This window comes from Heterocephalus glaber, unplaced genomic scaffold (assembly GCF_053883595.1).
Source record: "Heterocephalus glaber isolate CG9 unplaced genomic scaffold, H.glaber_assembly_v1.0 deba00000594, whole genome shotgun sequence".
NCBI classification, from domain to species: domain Eukaryota; kingdom Metazoa; phylum Chordata; class Mammalia; order Rodentia; family Bathyergidae; genus Heterocephalus; species Heterocephalus glaber.
The window spans coordinates 33,879,573-33,898,025 of NW_028258151.1; the positions used below are offsets into that span (position 1 = coordinate 33,879,573).

The following is an 18,453-nucleotide window of genomic DNA, read 5'->3' on the forward strand; positions in this document are numbered from 1 at the left end:
AACTTACATTTACTGTACTGAAGATACATGAATATATACATGTATGTATATATGCATACACTAAGGAGAATAAAATCCACTTTTAGGACAAACTCATGAATTCAGATATATTTGCATCATTCTCTAAAACTCATTTTAGGAAAAAGCCCAATAGAGTGAGTTTTATTCAAACAGGTAAGTCCTGCTACCCAACAGAATTACTAAGGAATCTGTCAAACTGCTATAGATTTAACACTAGCAAACTGGAATCACTGCATGGATAGTATTTAATTTGAGAAGACAAAATAATAGCAGTTAGTTATGCTTAGGAAAATAAACTGATTTCAAAATAAAGAATAAGGCTAAGGAGCTGGGGATGGAGCTCAGTGGTGCAGAGCCTGCCTGGCAAGCTCAAGGCCCTGAATTTGATTCCCTATACCAAAAAAAAAGAAAAGAAAAAAAAGGAATAGGGTTCACGAGGTCACTCAGTGGTAGAGCACTTGGTTAGCATGTGCTAATCCCCAGCCTCACCAAAAAAAAAGGGCCAGGGATTTAGCTCAGTGGTTCTTGCAAGCACAAGGTCCTGAGTTAGATCCCTGGTACCAAAACAAAATTATATGTAAGGATAGACTATTAATAACAACAAGGAGGAAATATTGTTCCTTCCTATTAACCTTATCCAAAGGCAACAAGAGAACACTGCACCTCACCTGTACAGAGTTTATATTTTGTAATGGGGGTCTCAGGGCATCCCGAATCCATCTGTATATCTCCACAGCAATTAATTTGGCTTCATCTCGAACAGCCTTCTCTCGAGACTCAAAGAGTTTTGGCAACACTTTGATAATTGGTTTAAGCAAGATGATTTTGGAACCAAATTCACTAGAAGTAAAAAGTTGGGGAAAAACATAGTCAACACATGATGTGCTTGGGTTTCATTTTCAGTTCCATGTTAACAGAGTTATATAGGGTGAATTTTTTTTTTTTTTTTTTTTTGTACCGGAGATTGAACTTGGGACCTTGAGTTTTCGAGGCAGGCACTGGAACCACTGAGCTAAATCCCCGGCCCAACCATGTATGTATTTAGGTGTCATTCTTCCAAGAATACTCTTTAGTGTCTAGAACCCCAAATAATATTATCATTTAAAAACTAACTTTCTAGGTAACCAGACAGGGAATAATTCAAACCTATAAAGGTCCAACACAAGTAGTGTTTAAAATACCTATGTATATACATATAAAAGCTTTAAACCAATAGATCACAAATCCTCCCAATGTGTGTTTCACTTTCATTCCTGACCCTGCAACTATCATACTGTAACTTCAAGGCAACTTAGTCTCTCTCTGCTTCAGTTTCTATAGGGAAAACAGTTGTATTCTGGCTTTCTCTCTCTCCTCTTCTTTTCTTTTCTTTCTCCTTCTCTCTCTAGACAGGGTCTTGCTACACACTTCAGGCTGACTTGAACTCACTACGTAGCCCAGGCTGACTTCAAACTCCTGGTGCCAGGATTACAGGTGTACACCACCATGCCCTGCTTCTGACTTCATTTAAAAACAGTAAATTTACACTTACATGTATTATAGTTTCAAATTCCTCAATGATGAAATTTAGCTTTCTGATACCAGTGCTAACATCTCTGAGTAACAAATTCTAGAATAGGACTGATTTAGTTATGAAAGAAAAACTGGATTTTTGAATGAGTAGTAGGACTCAGCATACTGTTTATCTGTTATCTAATGAGCACAAATTAATCTCATTTGCAGAAATGTAACAAAACTGTTGAGTAATAGCTATTGGCATACTCCCAACGGATTAAAGAAGCGTGTGAAAATACTTTGCCTAGAAAGTAATTTTTAACAAGATACTTGCTTATGTTATATATTTTAAGTACAGATATTATAACAAAAATAAACTAGATGATTTCTAAAATTTCCTTTAAAATGGTCACGCTATTAGAACAGATTTACCCCCCAACCCACCCTGGATTGGGGATTGAACCCAGGGAGCACTGAACTATATTCTCTGCCATTCACTCATTTATTCATTCACTCATTTTACAATATTGGGGGGTCAAATGCATAAGTGCTTTAACACTGAGCTATATTCCAAGCCTTTGTTTTGTTTTGTTTTGTTTTGTTTTTTGAGACAGTGCTGCTACATTACCTAGAGTGGCCTTGAATTTCTGATCCTCCTGCCTTGGCCTCCAGAGTAGTTCAGGTTATAGACCTGAACCATTATGCCCGGCAGGAAAAAAAATTTTTTTTTTTGATACCAGGGAATTGAACTCAGGACCTTTTGCTTGTGAGGCAGGAGGCAGAACTATGGAGCTAAATCCCCAGCTCCAGAAAAAAAAAATTTTAATTTTGCTCAGATGACCTTAAGACTAAAGGAAAAACAATAAACTATGGAATTCTAAAACATTTCATTTTGGGGTATTTAAAATGGTGCTTGAAGAACCTAACATTTAGGATGTCAAATCTTCCTTTGACTAATGAACGGGAAGAAAAAAAATTTCCTTTGCATACTGTTCATCTCATTCTATTTCAGATTTTTTTTTTAAGGCAGAGTTTCACTATTGTAGTTCATTGTGGCCTCCAACTGTGAGGACCCTCCTGCCTCAGCCTCCCAACTGCTAGGATTAAAGGCATGTGACACCACGCCCAGCCAGCTCATTTATTTCTGTTCTAGCCTACTTCTGAAAGAAAACTGATAACAAAACCTAACTTTGATACTAAATATATTACCTCAGAAAAAAAATGATACAGTTCTAGAAGCCTGTTTTAGGGACAACATAATGTTTCTGGTCTCCTGATGTGACCACTGACAAAGATAACTACTTTGGGGGTTCTGGAACCTATGATTGAGCAGTTTTGCCTCAAGGTTCCTCAAGGTATAATTCAAACTGTAGATTCTTTAGGACATATAAAGAACCACATAGGGACAGACTAAATAGAAATAACAGCAATAAGGAAGACAGGGCTGAGATGGAGCTGAGTGGTTGCACTTGCCTAGCACACATGAGACTTTGGATCCCCATCAACAGGAAAAAACTAATAATGATGAGGAGGATGATGAAGACTTATAGTTTATATCTGGAAATCCTCCCAAAGCTTCATGGGTTCAATGGGTTCAAGTTGACTGAATTATGGGGCATTACAGCTAATGTGCTGTCAAGGGGAGGGTCTGGTGGCAAATTAGGGTCTGATCAGAAGTGGCAGGTTACTGGGGGCGTGACCTGGAAGAATATATCTCCCTTCCTGCTCTTCCCTTTACTCTCTCTAGTTCCTGTCTGCAATACTGTGAGCAGCTCTCCTCTACCATGCCCCTTTTCCATGGTGTGCTGCCTTGGAGCCAGTTATGGGCTGCAACGTGAACCAAAACAGACCTCTTTGACTCTAAATTGTGGGTGTTCAGTACTGTGTTTCAGAGATGAGAGAGTGACTAAGACAAAGACAAGAAATAGGGCACACATATGTAAATACCAAATAGTTTCTCTGGTGTGAGAAACTGAAAGTGTAAATAAGGACTAAAAGGTATAATAGATGATGTGAAATAGGAAGAAAAGGGGCAAAGGGGAAGGGGAAGTAGGAGGGGTAGGGGAAAGGAAAGAAGGGAATGGAATTAATATGAGAAAATGAAAACATGGAAACAGTCTTTGTAAATAGGGAGGGGATGAAGGGAGGGCAGGGGAATGGGAAAAAAATAAGAACCAAGATAGTTTATGTAAAGATACAAATTTCCAATGATGAATGTCATTATAGTGTATACCTAAAATATACCAATAAAATTAATTTTTTTAAAAAGACAAAGGTAAGAAGATATACTCAGCCTGGTACACACCTGCAATCCCAACTCCTTGAGAGGGTGAGTCAGGAGGATAACAAGTTCAAGGCCAGCCCTGGAAACTTAGTGAGACCCTGACTCAACATAAAATAAAAAGGGATGAGGATGTAGCTCAGTGGTATAGCACTTGCCCAGCATGAACAAGGCTCAAGGTTCAATCCCTCCAAAAAGTTAAGATATATCGGGGGCCGGGGATTTAGCTCAGTGGTTCTGCCGCCTGCCCCGCAAGCGCAAGTACCAGAGTTCGATCCCTGGTACCAAAAATAAAAAAAAATAAAAAAGATATATCTAACCTTTTTTGTTCTTCTAGTACTGGGGATAGAACGCAGGGCTTCTACACATGCTATACAAGCAATTTACCACTGAGCTATATCCCCAAAACTTTACAAGTTTTTTTAAATTTTCAAAATTAGAGACTTCTGGGAAGATGGCAGAGCGGTGAACAGCAGAGAAACAGCTTCTCTGAGATTTGGTGTTCAAACGCTGGAATCTACTAATGTAAGGAAGAGAAGGAGAGAAGTGGGTCCCTGGGATATAGCAAGGATCTGAAGCAAGAATTGAAGCCCATGAGGATAGTGAAGAGAGAGTTCAACAAAGAAGGAGGTGGCAAGCACCACTTAACCCTAAGATAGAAAAGGCAAACTCTTGAAGACACTGGTGTAGGAAAAAACTTTATGAACAAAACCCCAACCACACAGGAACTATCACAAAGAATCAACAACTGGGATCTTATCTTATTCAAAAGCGTTTCCACAGCAAAAGAAACCACTAGCACAGTGAAGAGACAACCCACAGTGTGAGAAAAAAAAATGTGCCAGCTGTTCTTCAAAGGACTAATATCTAGAATATATAAAGAACTGAAAAAACCCAGATCCATCAAATTTAAAGACCCAGTCCAAAAATGGGCCTCTGAAATGAACAGACACTTCTCAGATGCAGAAGTACAAATGGCAAATAAACATACGAAGAAATGTTCAACATTACTGGTCATTCAAGAGATGCAGGGGAAAACAACACTGAGATTCCACCTCACCCCCAAAAGAATGACTGTTATCAAGAAATCAACCCATAACCAATGCTGGCGGGGCTGTGGGGAAATAGAAACCCGTCTCCACTGTCGGTAGGAGTGTAGACCACTGTGGAAATCAGTGTGGCGATTCCTCAAAAAGTAAAACTAGAGTTCTATTTGACTCAGCTATTCTCCTTCTTGGTATCTTCCCAAAAGAATTAAAAGCACCATACCACAGTGACATACGCACACCCATGTTTACAGTGGCACAGTTTGTAATAGCTAAATCTTAGAAACAGCCCAAATGCCCATCAACTGACAAAGATGTTTTTAATATACTACAGTACTACTCAGCCATAAAGAAGGGTAAGCTTGAGACATTTCTAGTGAAATAGACACACTGAGACCATACTCTTAAGTGAAATAAATCAGACACAATGTTTAAATACCACATTGTTTCTCTGGTGTGAAAAACCAAAAGTGGAAATAAGGACCAAAATGTGTAATAGATATTGGGAAATGGGAAGAAAATGTTCAAATGAGAAGGGGAACAGGGGAGTGGTGGAGAGGGAACAAGAAAAAAAAAGAGACTAGAAGGAAAAAATGGAAACAAAGCTTTTGTAAATAAGGTCTTCAAGGTAAAGTAAAAAACCTCTTTCAGGGGTTGAGGGGAGGGGAGGGGAATGGGAAAAAAAGAAGAAGCAAGAAATATCATGTACAAATTCCCTATGATGAATGCTATCATTATGTAGATCTAAAATGTACTAATCAATATTTTGTTTAAAAAAAAGAAAAAAGGAAAAAAATTAATTTAGCAGTACTAGAGACTGAACCCAGGGCCTTCACATTGAACTGCATCCCTGGCCCATTTTATTTTATTTTATTTTATTTATTTTTTTGGTACCGGGGATTGAACTTGGGTCCTTGCGTTTTGGTCCATTTTATTTTATTTAATTTTTTAAAATATATATTTAGTCAGGGTGTCCCCCAGCCCTCCCCCTGTGCTAGGGATAGAACCTAGGGCCTTGTACAAAACCCTTTTTATTTTATTTGTATTTATTTATTTATTTTTGGTACCGGGGATCAAACTTGGGTCCTTGTGCTTATGCAGCATGCGGTGAAGAAACCACTGAGCTAAATCCCTTGGGACCTTGCACTTGCAAGGCAGGCGCCGGAACCACTGAGCTAAATCCCTGGCCCAAAATCCTTTTTATTTTAATGCAGGGTCTTACTTAGCTGCCAGACTGGCTTCAAACTTGCTATCCCTTCTGTTTCAGCCTTCTGAGTAGCTAGCTGGGATTACAAGTATTAGTCACACAGATGGCTGGCTCTAACTTGTTTTCCTAACCTTATTCTCCCAGTCAGCTTAAAGATGAAGAACCTAGAGCAGTGGTGGTGAACCTACAGCATGCAGCCTGCAGCAGGCCGTTTGTATCATTGAAAGCTCTGAAAGGTTCATTATCACTGACCTAGAGTATACAATATTCTAGACTACAAACTTCTAATAGAAAGGTAGATGTTTATAATATTATATTCTTTTTTTTTTTTTGGTACCGGAGATTGAACTCAGGTCCTTGCACTTGTGAGGCAGGCGGCGGAACCACTGAGCTAAATCCCTGGCCCTATAATATTATATTCTTACTTTATTAAGGATAGATCTACTGTTATAATCATACAGTCCTGATAACTAAGTTAATTCACTAAATTTCTAAAATAGTATTAAGATGAGTATACTGCTTACTACTCATAAAAACATATGCCTCCTTGGGTCGGGGATTTAGCTCAGTGGTTTCGTCACTTGCCTTGCAAGCCCAAGGACCTGAGTTCGATCCCCGGTACCAAAACAAACAAACAAAAAAACACATATGCCTCTTATACCATAATAGGCTAGAAATAAGGACACCTCTATCACACAAGAATCTAGGCTTTATGAAACAACACTATAAATCAAGCCAAAGGCAATATAAAACTTTGCAACATATATTAAAGATAGTTTAACAACATTTAAGAATGTTGATACTTTTACACAGACACCAAAGGGAATATTTTCTTTAAGCTATAGGTCATATATGACATTACAAGAAAGTTGAGTGGGGACACTCTTCACTGTTAAGATTTCTCTAGAGTTGCTTTCTAAAGTATCTAGCATGAATAGCAATGGAAACAACATCAGATTAGAAGAACTGCCAAATTAGATCAAACTACGGATTTGTCTGTTAGAGTTCTATTGTAAAATACAGCCAGTTGTTCCTGAAAGAGATCCCATTCATGAAAAACTTCAATGCCAAACAAGAAATTTCATAGATGAAAATAATTTATTATATAAAAGTTATTTTTTGTTTGCTGTTGCTGTGTTCCTGTTTAAAAGGCATATGGCCATTTGCTTCTACTTTATTACCAAAAAGGCAAACAAACTGCCTCTATGGCTATACTTTAAAGTACTTTTATTTATATTTGAGAATAGCAAGAAGAAACTGCTTACATACTTTGGGAATGCTTTTGTACCAAAAGGCCAATCTCAATCCAAGAATAAGTCAGAAATGACCCCGCTGACATTTAATAGGAAGGGACCTAGAGAAAGTAACACACTTGAAAGCTAATACTACTTACTTTCCAGCTGTGGCCAAGTCTCCACTTCCATTTAATCCAGGATCTCAAACTCAGTTCAGGTAACTCTAGTTAACAGAACTAAAGCAAAAAGAAAAAGTCATACCTTAAGGCTTTCCTCAGTGTCTCTATGCAGGCCACTATGATCTTAGGGTTCTTATTGTCCAATCCTTTTAGGAGCTCTTCTTGCACAGCCTCTCCTTTCTCAATCTCTATGTACATGAGGCAAATCTCTATGCCCAGCTCCTTGGCTTTGGCTTTAGGTTGGTTGAACACTTTACTTACAACACCTGACACAACTTCTCCCGTGGTTCTGTAATATAAACAACCATCGCCACACACAAAAGTCACACTTTAATAGAAAGAATTGGAAAAAGGACATAGAAAAGACGTGTACAAGTATTTTACAAATTTTTAGAAATAAATGAGTTTCTAAATTTTAAACATATGTTCGAGAACATTAATAAAAAAGTTATGCAATCCATAAATTTGACATATTACACTAGACATAGTTCCAGTTTATAAATATAAAAAATTCAAAAAAAGCAAAAACTCCTTGAAATCCTGGCACTCAAAGAAAACTCCTTTCAACCTTTTTGTTTTTGGTGGGTTTTTTTGGTACCAGGGATCAAACTTGGGACCTTGAGCTTGCAAGGCAGGAGCCGGAACCACTGAGCTAAATCCCCGGCCCCTTTCAACCTTTTTGAATCTATCCTTCTAGACATTTCTCTAAAACATATGTCTGTCTCATACACACGTATACACAAGTACCTTGTAAAAAAAAGTAGGATTATAGAGTGCACACTCTTTTGGGAAAAATCTTAAGTTAATAACAAGCAAATTTCTTCATGCAAGGGAATGAATGGCTATATGTCAACTGTTTTCAACTCCTTAGCAAAATTTACAGAAACTTTATTGCTTTGAGTCCTCTAAATTAAATAATATCTGTATTCCTGGGATCTAGAGGAATTGAGTGGGGTGGAATTACATGCAGCATTTGTTCACAAAGCACTTACTGATATCGGGGTGGGGGGAAAGAAATTAAGGGCTGGGGATTTAGCTCAGTGGCACCCCACCTGCCTTGCAAGTGCAAGGTCCTGAGTTTGATCCCTGGTACCAAAAAAGAAAGAAAAGAAAAGAAAAGAAAAGAAAGAAAATTTTAAAAGCACTGGTTTCAATAATAGTGATGTTGTTCAACCAAACTGTCAAATTAATATGAATCTTTATTGGTATAATCTTTGAAGTGAGTACATCTTTCTTGTGCATTTAAGTCAAGGGTCCCAACTCTCTTTTTGTATGGAATTTTCTTACCCATGACACTAAGACTAGAGTCAGAAAAACCAGACTTATAAGGTATGAGAAAGTGGGTGACTGGAAACTTCTACCACCTATAGCTCAAATCAGTCAGGTAGGTTGTTTAGTTAGCATTCCTCCTCTAAGAGATGAAATGCCCGATGACCACAGAGAAAGATAGGATTCTAAGATCACCTAGCTGGAAAATCTTGCTTAAATTTTGAGATTCTGGTAATTTCTTTGCTGACAACCTCAATTTCTTCCAAAAGTTACTAAAGACTTTCTCACTTACCATTTATACTTTGAGAGTAAGGACAATGAAAAATATCAAGGAGCTATAAAAGAAAATTAGTACATTCTAAAACTACTAATAACTAAAGATCTATAAATATATACGTTAATCTAAGTAGCACAAGAAAGAGGTTTTTACCAGAATTGCTAGGAAAAAAAATTACTTACTTTCCTGCAACGTGGGCATTTTCAACATAAACAAGTGCAGCTTCAAGTCCTTTCAACTGAACCACTGCGTTGGAATCAGTGACAAATTTTTTGATCAGTCCTAAAAATTTGGACCATTCTGGGCTCTTTTCATCCTTTATTTTCTGGAAGATCTTCAGGGCCTCTTCATATCCACTTAACCTTGCTTTCCACAGCTAAAAGCAAAGTAATATTTAGAAACAAAATTTAATGATATTACCTACTGTTAATCTAGAAGAGAGGAGGTAAAAATGGATAACTTATACCAGGTAATTGAACAAAGGAATCCATGAGTAGAAGGAAAAAAGAATTTTGACAATCCAGTTAGTTTTTAAAAAATATTAGTCAATAAATTTATGAATTACCAAAAAAATTTACATATTTTTAATTGGTTTATGTTTGTAATGCATAATAATATTTGTATTTGTTTTGTTTACGAATGTTTTACCAAGGCTACATAACATTCATAACAGGGCATTATAAATGTTTTTCACTTTGTATCCTTTACAATATGACATTAAAAATGTGACAACTCAAAAATGAGAAATCATCCTGATGAAACTGCCCATTCCCCAAAATATGCTTTTTTAGCTTTCATGTAATCATGAGGCAGCTTTATACTGTACTATCAATTTTTAATCAATAATTTCTTAATTTTAATAGATTTCAGATACCTTTACCGAGGTTATTTTTTCATTAATTTATTCAATGGGTATTTAATATATAAATAAAAACCAATATTAAATATCAGCCTTAGCTCCTGTGGAGCTTACATTCCAGTAGGAGAGAAAAAATTAGATAATCATACAAATAAATGTAAAATTAACAAAGCATTAAGTGCTGTAAAGGAAAAGGGACATGGTGCCATGAAAATACGTATAATAAAAAGCTTATTTTGTCTTAGTGTTAAGAGGTTTTTCTAAGAAACTGGTACTTGATCTGAAGTCTGAAAGACATATAGGAATTAATCAGAAAAGGGAGGCGATGGGAAGCACATTCTAGGAGAAGGACAAGTATACTTCATGACCCTATCCTTAAAGAGAAAGGAACAAGCTACAAAATGAGTTGCACAGGATTGGAAAGGACCAGATAGATCATGCAACTACTGTGAAGTCAAAATGAAAGATTCTGTTCCTTACTTTAAGAGCAATGGGAAACCACTGAAATCCTTTCAGGGAGTATGAGTGAGAAATTAGTTTGTGGGACACATTTGCATTACTGTGTTAGGCACTGGTAGAGAATTAGATATCTTCTTCACTATTATATTAGATCAAAAGAGAGAGAAGGAAAGAATCAACAAATGATTAAAAAGTAGAAGAAATAACCACATGTTATTTGTTTAAATAAACGTAATTTGGAGCAGATGCTATGCTCACAGAAAAAAACACTTTTCTTTGTAAGGAAAGAAAGCTGCCTAACGGAACATAGGATGGATGCTTTAAGGACTTAGGGTCCTCCACATTCTACATTAGACTTCAGTATGTTGTGAATTAACCTTCTTTGGTTTTTTTTCTTTTGAGGCAGGGTCTCTCCCTTTGTAGTTCAGGCTGGTCCCTGAACTCACTATGTAGCCCAAGCTGGCCTCAAACTCTCAAGGTGATCCTCCTGCCTCCGCCTCCCAAGTGCGGGGATCACAGGCCTGCGCCACCACACCCAGCTGAATTAGCCTTCTTAGAGGGACAAGTGATGTTCAGCCACCCAAGATTGAGCAACAACAGGTCAGTGATGTGAATTAACACCACAAGCTATACATTCACTAATCAATTTAAACCAAGTTTAACATCTCAATTCTTTTAAGTTTTTTTTTTTGGTACGGGGGATTGAACTTGGGACCTTGAGCTTGGGAGGCAGGGGGCAGAACCACTGAGCTAAATCTCCAGCCGGATTCTTTTTGTAAGAACACAAAATAAATGGCTCAACAGCAGAGACATGAATAGGAAAACAAAAACAAACCAGTAAATCACACTAGATTAATAACAAAAACTCCTAGCCATATGTGCCAATCGAAAATGTGAAAAGTCTTCTGGAGATTTGTTTGATTCTTTCATGAAAAAAAAAAAGTTCTAAAAATTCTCGCTCAAATCTAATGTACTATACACCAACAATTTCTATGCTAACAGAATAGAAATACACTAGCTCACTCTTAACCTGCCCTTATCAGAAGAGATAACATATTGGATTTTTTGTTGTTTCACTTTTTTGAGACAGGGTCTCACTATGTATTTGCAGCATTCTCCTGCCTCATCCTCTGGAGTACTGAGATTACAGGCGTATGACACCACACCTAGCTAACATATTGATTATTACATGGATAAAGGAGTGTCTCTGTAGAGAACATAGGCACCAAAGCTGCAAATCCCCCCCCCCCCCCGACCCCCAGGGTCTCACTATTATTTCAGGCTGGCCTTGAACTCAATATGTAGCCCAGGCTGACCTCAAACTTGTGACGTTCTGCCTCGGCTTGAATGTTGAGATTATGCCACCAACCCAGGCAACTCAAAAACAAAAATTTTAAATTGAGCTGAAGATATCTATTTTCAAGAACATAAAATAACACGCACCTAACAAGGTGTCAGTGTTTATGAAACTGCAGCAGCACTGAAACTTACACCCCAGGAGTCTTACCTTGTGTTCACACTTCTGATCAACCGGCAATTTCAACCATTCACTGTCATCTCCCATTGTGCTTCCAGTTTTCCTTTGGAATTAAAAGTAGTTCCTGGTCAGATAAAAGTAGGGACCTATTAACTCTACCAATCAAGTAGTCTCTTAAGACAAAATGTCTTTTCTCAAATTATTAATTTATCATGCATATACCAACAAGAGTATAAAGTCCATTCTTTGGTCAGATGCCCAGTTAATGCCATTAACAGAACATTTTCTAAAAAAGAAAAAAGTTAATATAAGTCTAAAACAGGCCAGAGCTTTAGCTCAGTGGTTCCACCGCCTGTCTCACAGGCACAAGGACCTGAGTTCAATCCCTAGTAACAAAAAAAAAAGAGAGAGAGAGCAAATACAAGTCTAAAATAAGGAACAGACACGTGTTTTTAAGAAAGTGATGTTTATATATTTCCCAAATGAAAACTTTATATATATATATATATATATATATATATATATATATATATATATAAAATTTGTAGTAAAGCTGGAGAACTGAAGCCAGGTGTGGTGATGAGGCCTGTTATCGCAGCACACTGGGGCTGAGGCAGGAGGACCACAATTTTGGGCCCCATCTGGGCATCTTAGTGACTCAGCGAGACCCCGAGATACCGTATCAAAATAAAAAAGGGCTGGGGATGTAGCTCAATATGAGGTCCTGGGTTCAATCCCTAGCACCTGCTATATACAAACAGCTGACCTACTACTTGGCCTTTTAAAGGGTGCAGAAGACCAAACTATGCCATCCCCAAATCTACTACTTTGACATACTACTACTTTCTATTTAGTTATTTGGAGAAAGTTCAGAAATAAGAATAGCTATTTTGGTGCAAAAGAAACTTACATCTATAGAGGAAATCTACATCAGTACACAGTAGAGGCTAGCAGAGGTCTTTTTCTCTGAGGTCCCCTATCAGACCAAAGACAAGATCTTGGGAAGATCATAGTCCACAAAAGACTAGAGGTGGATACCTGGACCAGACACACCTTCTCACAGGTATCACCAGTTCTCCAGAGGAGACTCTATCTGTCTCTGTCTCTCTCTCTTTCCCTCCTCCCCTCCCCTCCCCCTCCCTCCTCAGGGCCTTGCAAAATCCCTAAATTACCCAGGCTGAGCTCAAACTTGGAATCCTCCTGCCTCAGCCTCCCAAAGCATTAAGATTACAGGTTTGCACCACCATGCCAAGCTTTTATTTGCTGTGCATTCCTTGCCTTTCAGTGTGAGTTCATATAGATAAAAAGGGTTTTCTGTTGATCTATCAGTTTATATTATAGACTCAATTATCAAACCTTCAATTGGTCAAAGAAAGTTTTCTCTCTACAAGAGGACAAGAAAAGTTTGAGAGTCATACTTTTGACTGTTCGCCTAAAATTCCTTATAGAAAATAATAAATATGGAAAAATATCAATGCTAACTAGCTCTCTACCTAATTCTGATAAATACGAGTCTAGTCCATGTTTATACGTATTCATAAAAAATTAAATCCCTGAATAAACTATTACTTTATGCAGTCAAGGCTGGCCTTGAACTCAATATGTAGCTCAGGTTGGCCCCAAACTCACGGTGATCTTCCTGCCTCAGCCTCCCCAGTGCTGGGATTATTAGCACCACTGCGCTAAATCCCCAGCCCCTTTTTCTGATTTTAAAAGTAATATATGTTGGGCCGTGGTGCTGCCGCCTGCTTCGCAAGCGCAAAGTCCAGAGTTCATTCCCCGATACCAAAAAAAAAAAAAAAAAAAGAAAAAGAAAAAGTAATACATGTTAGCTGGGCGTGGTGGCACATGCCTGTAATCCCAGCACTCCTGAGGCCGACACAGGAGGAGTCTGAGGCCACCCTGGGCTACATAGTGAGTTCAAGGCCAGCCTGGACTGCACAGTAAAACCCTGTTTCAAAATAACAAAAAAAATAAAACAAAACAAAAAACAATAATATGTGTTAACTGCAGTATACTTAGTAACTACAGAAAATACCTAATGTAGAAAAGTATTAAAACACAATTTCACCACTAAGTAACTACAATGAACACAGTGTATGACTTATATGAAAAGATAGGGATAATCCTCCTGTAACCTTTTTCTTATCACCAATACTTTTCCTGTAACTGAGTGACTTAACATCTACATAGGACTCTGTATTATGAATGTACCATAATTACCAATCTTATTGCTGGACATCTAAATTGCTTCCAGTTTTTCAATATCAAAAATAATGTACAGGTCCTGCTTATCTCCCAATTCCCAATCCTGACCTAATATAAAATACATTTTCAATATATATTTGTTTAATCCTTGATAGACTCTTATGAATCAGGCACTGGGCAAAATCCTTATTTTTTATTTTTTTGGTATGGGGATTGAACTCAGGACCTTATGTTTTCAAGGCAGGAGCCAGAACCGCTGAGCTAAATCCCTAGCCCACAAAATCCTTTTTAAACATGTTAAAGCACGTTGTACTAATATCAACTACATGAAAAAAAGAAAAAAGATACTCTCCCATTTTTACACATAGGTTCACAAAGATTAAGTAACTTGCCAAAAGAGCAAAACTGGTAGCAGTGAGATTCCACTCAAAAGTCTGTGGTTTTTCCTCACATCAAAAGGAAGAAAATAGGGCCCGGGGATGTAGCTCAGTGGCACTGTGGCTGCCTCACAAGCGCAAGGTCCTGAGTTCAATCACAAGTACCAAAAAAAAAGAAAAAAAAAAAAGTACATTGGCATGTTTATAAAATACAAAATTATTAGATCTGTGTATTTTTAAAGTTCCCCAGTTCTGCTGGGAATAGTGGCACATGCCTATAATCCCAGCACTCAGGAGGCTGAGGCAGGACTGCTGCAAGTTCAAGGCAAGCCTGAATTATATGAGACTTTAAAAATACACACACACATACACACACACTTCCCCAGGTAATGTAAAATGATTTAGCTGCTATGGAAAATAATTTGGTGCTCCTCAAAAGATTAAACGTGATTTGACCCCACAATGCTACAACTACAGTAGGTATATATTTAAAAGAATTCAAAACAGGGCTGCGGATTTAGCTCAGTGGTTTCGCCACTTGCTGTGCAAGCGCAAAGACCCAAGTTTGATCCCCAGCACCAAAAAAAAAAAAAAAACCCAAACAAACCAGCCCAAATGTCTATGAATGGATAAACAAATAGTGAAATAGTGATATGTACACAGAATAGAATTATCACTCTGCCTCAAAAGGGAACAAAATACTGAAACAGGATACAAAATGAGTGAGGCTCAAAAACATTGTATTAAATGAAAGAAACCACCTGGGAATGGTAGCACACATCTGTAATCCCAGCTACTCAGAAGGCTGAGAAAGGAAGACCACAAGGTCAAGGCCAGCCCAGAAATTTAGTGAGATCCTGTCTGAAAATGAAAAGTAAATAAGTAAAAAGAGCTGGGAGGGCCAGGGATTTAGCTCAGTGGTTCTGCTGCCTGCCTTGCAAGCGCAAGATCCTAAGTTTGATCCCCGATACAAAAAAAAAAGAGCTGGGGATGTAGCTTAGTGTGAAGGCCCTCTGGGATCAATTCTCAGTACTGCAAAAACTAAAAAAAAAAGCCAACCACAGAATGTCTTATATTATTTGACTCTATTTTTTTGGATCATCCAGAATAGGAAAATCCACAGAGAAAGAATGCAGACTGGTGGTTGCCAGGGGGTAAGAAGAGCAGAGAATAGAAAGAATATGTTTAATGGGTGAGGGAGTGCTTAATGGATACTTTGGAGATATGGAAATGTTTTGGAATAGAGGTGGTTGCTGTATAACATCGTGAATGTACTAAATCCCACTGAAATTGTTCATTTAAAAATGGTTAATTTTGTTATCTGAATTTTGCCTTAAATTCATTTTTTAAAAGTTTCCCTAGGTGATTCTAATTTGCAGCTCAGGTTGAAAACCTCTAAACTGGCAAATGCCTGAGCTACAAAAGTAAACTTCACCATCAAACTGCTTTTCAAAGAGAAAATGAGAGCTTTGAAAACAATATCCAACCAAAAGAATATGAATCATATTCAACTGTCATATTCTGAGTTCATTGCAATATTTTTCTTTTTCCTACTGCCTATTCTTCCTCTAGAAACATGAAGAAAACGGTTACACAAACTAATCACCTCATATAAAATTTAGATGCTATTGTATATATATTCTGAAATGGTATATGCTACTTTATAGTCTAGGTTTTAAAAAATGTTATGATTTTCCTCTTCTTATGCAATGTAAAGGCCTACTTCACAGTAAAACTTGGCCAGTCACCAAAATAACGGATGCTGTATTTGGACATACATGTGACACTGAGCACTCCTGGTTGTTGTGTTTGTCTTCCTTCAGGATTGATATATTAGGGAAAAGAAGGACTCCATGATTTTTCCTTCATAATTATTTTTAAACTCATTTTTAGAATTTTTGATACAAAAAACACATGCGATATATTTGTAAGTTGTGAAGCACTACAACAAAACTGGCACATCACACTCCCCACCCAATCTAAAAACTGAAACACTATCAACATTAGTACAGTACCTGTGTGCTTCTTTCCCATCGAAGCACTTTCCTGAGATGTGTTTAGCTTTGTCTTAATTGTACTGCATATTCCTAAAGTAACAAAATTAACTGTCCAGTCTTCTAACTTGCTTACTAACTCACTATTTTACTGGTAAAATCCATCGATGTAGAATACTATAGATCAGCATGATTCAAAGTATGGTCCAAGGCCTAGAGTTATAGCTCAGTGGTAGAATACTTGCCTAGCATGCAGGAGTCCTGGGTTCAATCCCCAGCACTACCACCACCACCACCACCACCACCACCAAGTCCTGAGGAGATAAGAATAGGATCCCAGGTACATCAGCTAGCTATATAGAATCTAATAAGGGATTACTCCGTGCAACTTTATGCAAAATATTCATTCACTCATTCTCCCTACGGGTAAACAATGATGTTCTCAAGGAATTTCCAGTAGAACAAATAAAACAATCATAATACCAAACATATTATATGTGGAAAATACCATAAGCAGGGAACAAAAATGGGTTATGGGAGTTTAAAAATGAGAGTAACTACTAGTGAGAGGGATGGTCAGTGAAAACCTCATAGAAAAGAAGGCACTTGAAAAAAAAGAAAAGAAGGCACTTGAAATCAGTGATGAATAACAGAAGGAATTTTTCAAAAAACAAGGGTGGAAAGGAGATATTTTAGCCTAAAGAAATAAGAAAGACAAAGTCAGGGAGATAGAAAAGTACTGATCATGTAAATGGCTCTGTTATAGGAGTGTAAGACCAGAAAGGAAGACAAAGGTCAAATCATGGAGACCTTTTATTTAATCTTGTTTATTTATATATGTATGTAGGGTAGGTGGGTAGGTGGATAGTATTGAGGACTGAACCCAGGCCTTAAGTGCTGAGCTATATTTAATTCCAGTACATTTTTTTCATTATTTTAAAAAAATTTTTCTAAAATTCTAATTAAAGTTTATTTGGCATTTAATTTGGAATTAATACCAAATTTTCTAACTCTGAGAAGAAAATAATATAAAAACCCCAACCTATATATCCAACTGTTTTTAAAAATCCAACAAATTCAAAACCAACTTTTGGCGACATTTTATATAGAATCAGAGCTTAAATGTAATAACTTTCAGATTTCTTCCTTTTACAGTTAACTTGGGATAACAGACTTTTTTTTATTTTTAATTTTATTAGTGCATGCTTACAGTTCATGCAGTTTATAATCACCTTGCAGTGGTTACATGTACATACTACAGCCTGGTTCTTTTTTTAAAATCTCCTTCCCCTAACCTCCCCTCTCTTCCTCTTCCTCCAATTTCCTTATCCAATTTTTCATTCTTGTTAATATTATTAATCTTAGCTGATGTTATGGTGTATAATGTTTACATAAATTGAAGTTATTAGGTTTCTGTACATGACATATCTTTATTCTACTCATTGCCTCTTCCCTTCTTCCTTACCCCTTGTGCTTTTTCCCTTGTATCACTTCTCTAGTGCAAGAGATCCATCTCTTTGTCCCCTTCTATCCTTCCTCTATTATTCTCTTTGTACTTTGCCTCACTCAAATGAGAGATACAGGTATCTCTCATAAGGTATTTAAGCCATATTTAAATATCATAAGGTATTTAAGCTTGTGTGTCTGATTTATTTCACTCAACATTATATTTTCCAGGTGCATCCATTTTCCTACAAATGTCTCAAATCTGTCATTCTGTATATGTAATATTCCATTATGTATAGAAACAACATTTTCTTTATTTAATCATCTGTTGATGGATATACAGGCTGTTTAAAGGATTAGCTATTACAAGTTGTGCTGCTATAAACACTGGTATCCATGTATCACTGTAGGATGATGTCTAAGCTCTTTGAGGAAGATACCTAGCATGGGGATCACGGGATCAAATGGAATTTCTAATTTCAGTTCTTTCAGGAATCTCCATACTGATTTCCATAGTGGTTATACTAGTTTACATTCTCATCAACAATGGAGAGTTCCTTTTCACCACAGCCTAGCCAGCATTTGTTATTATTTGATTTCTTTTCTTTTTTTGGTACTGGGGAT

The 18,453-nt window shown here is 37.2% G+C and overlaps 1 protein-coding gene across 8 annotated transcripts in view; it reads right to left on the reverse strand.

Moving 5' to 3' along the window:
- Positions 1 to 18,453, reverse strand: part of Ckap5 (cytoskeleton associated protein 5) — a 112,515-nt gene that overhangs the window by 64,829 nt on the left and 29,233 nt on the right. For 5 of the 8 annotated variants that reach the window (XM_021264218.2, XM_021264219.2, XM_021264217.2 and 2 more), the window contains exons 2-5: positions 11,835 to 11,907; positions 9,192 to 9,385; positions 7,546 to 7,752; positions 690 to 861 (exon numbers count right to left, since the gene is read on the reverse strand). In XM_021264218.2, the coding sequence (XP_021119877.1) occupies positions 690 to 861; positions 7,546 to 7,752; positions 9,192 to 9,385; positions 11,835 to 11,891 (630 nt within the window). In that variant the 5' untranslated portion in view covers positions 11,892 to 11,907. Of the gene's footprint in view, positions 1 to 689; positions 862 to 7,545; positions 7,753 to 9,191; positions 9,386 to 11,834; positions 11,929 to 18,453 lie in introns of all 8 variants that reach the window. The other 3 variants (XM_087205045.1, XM_013074880.3, XM_013074882.3) reach the window with 1 other exon arrangement.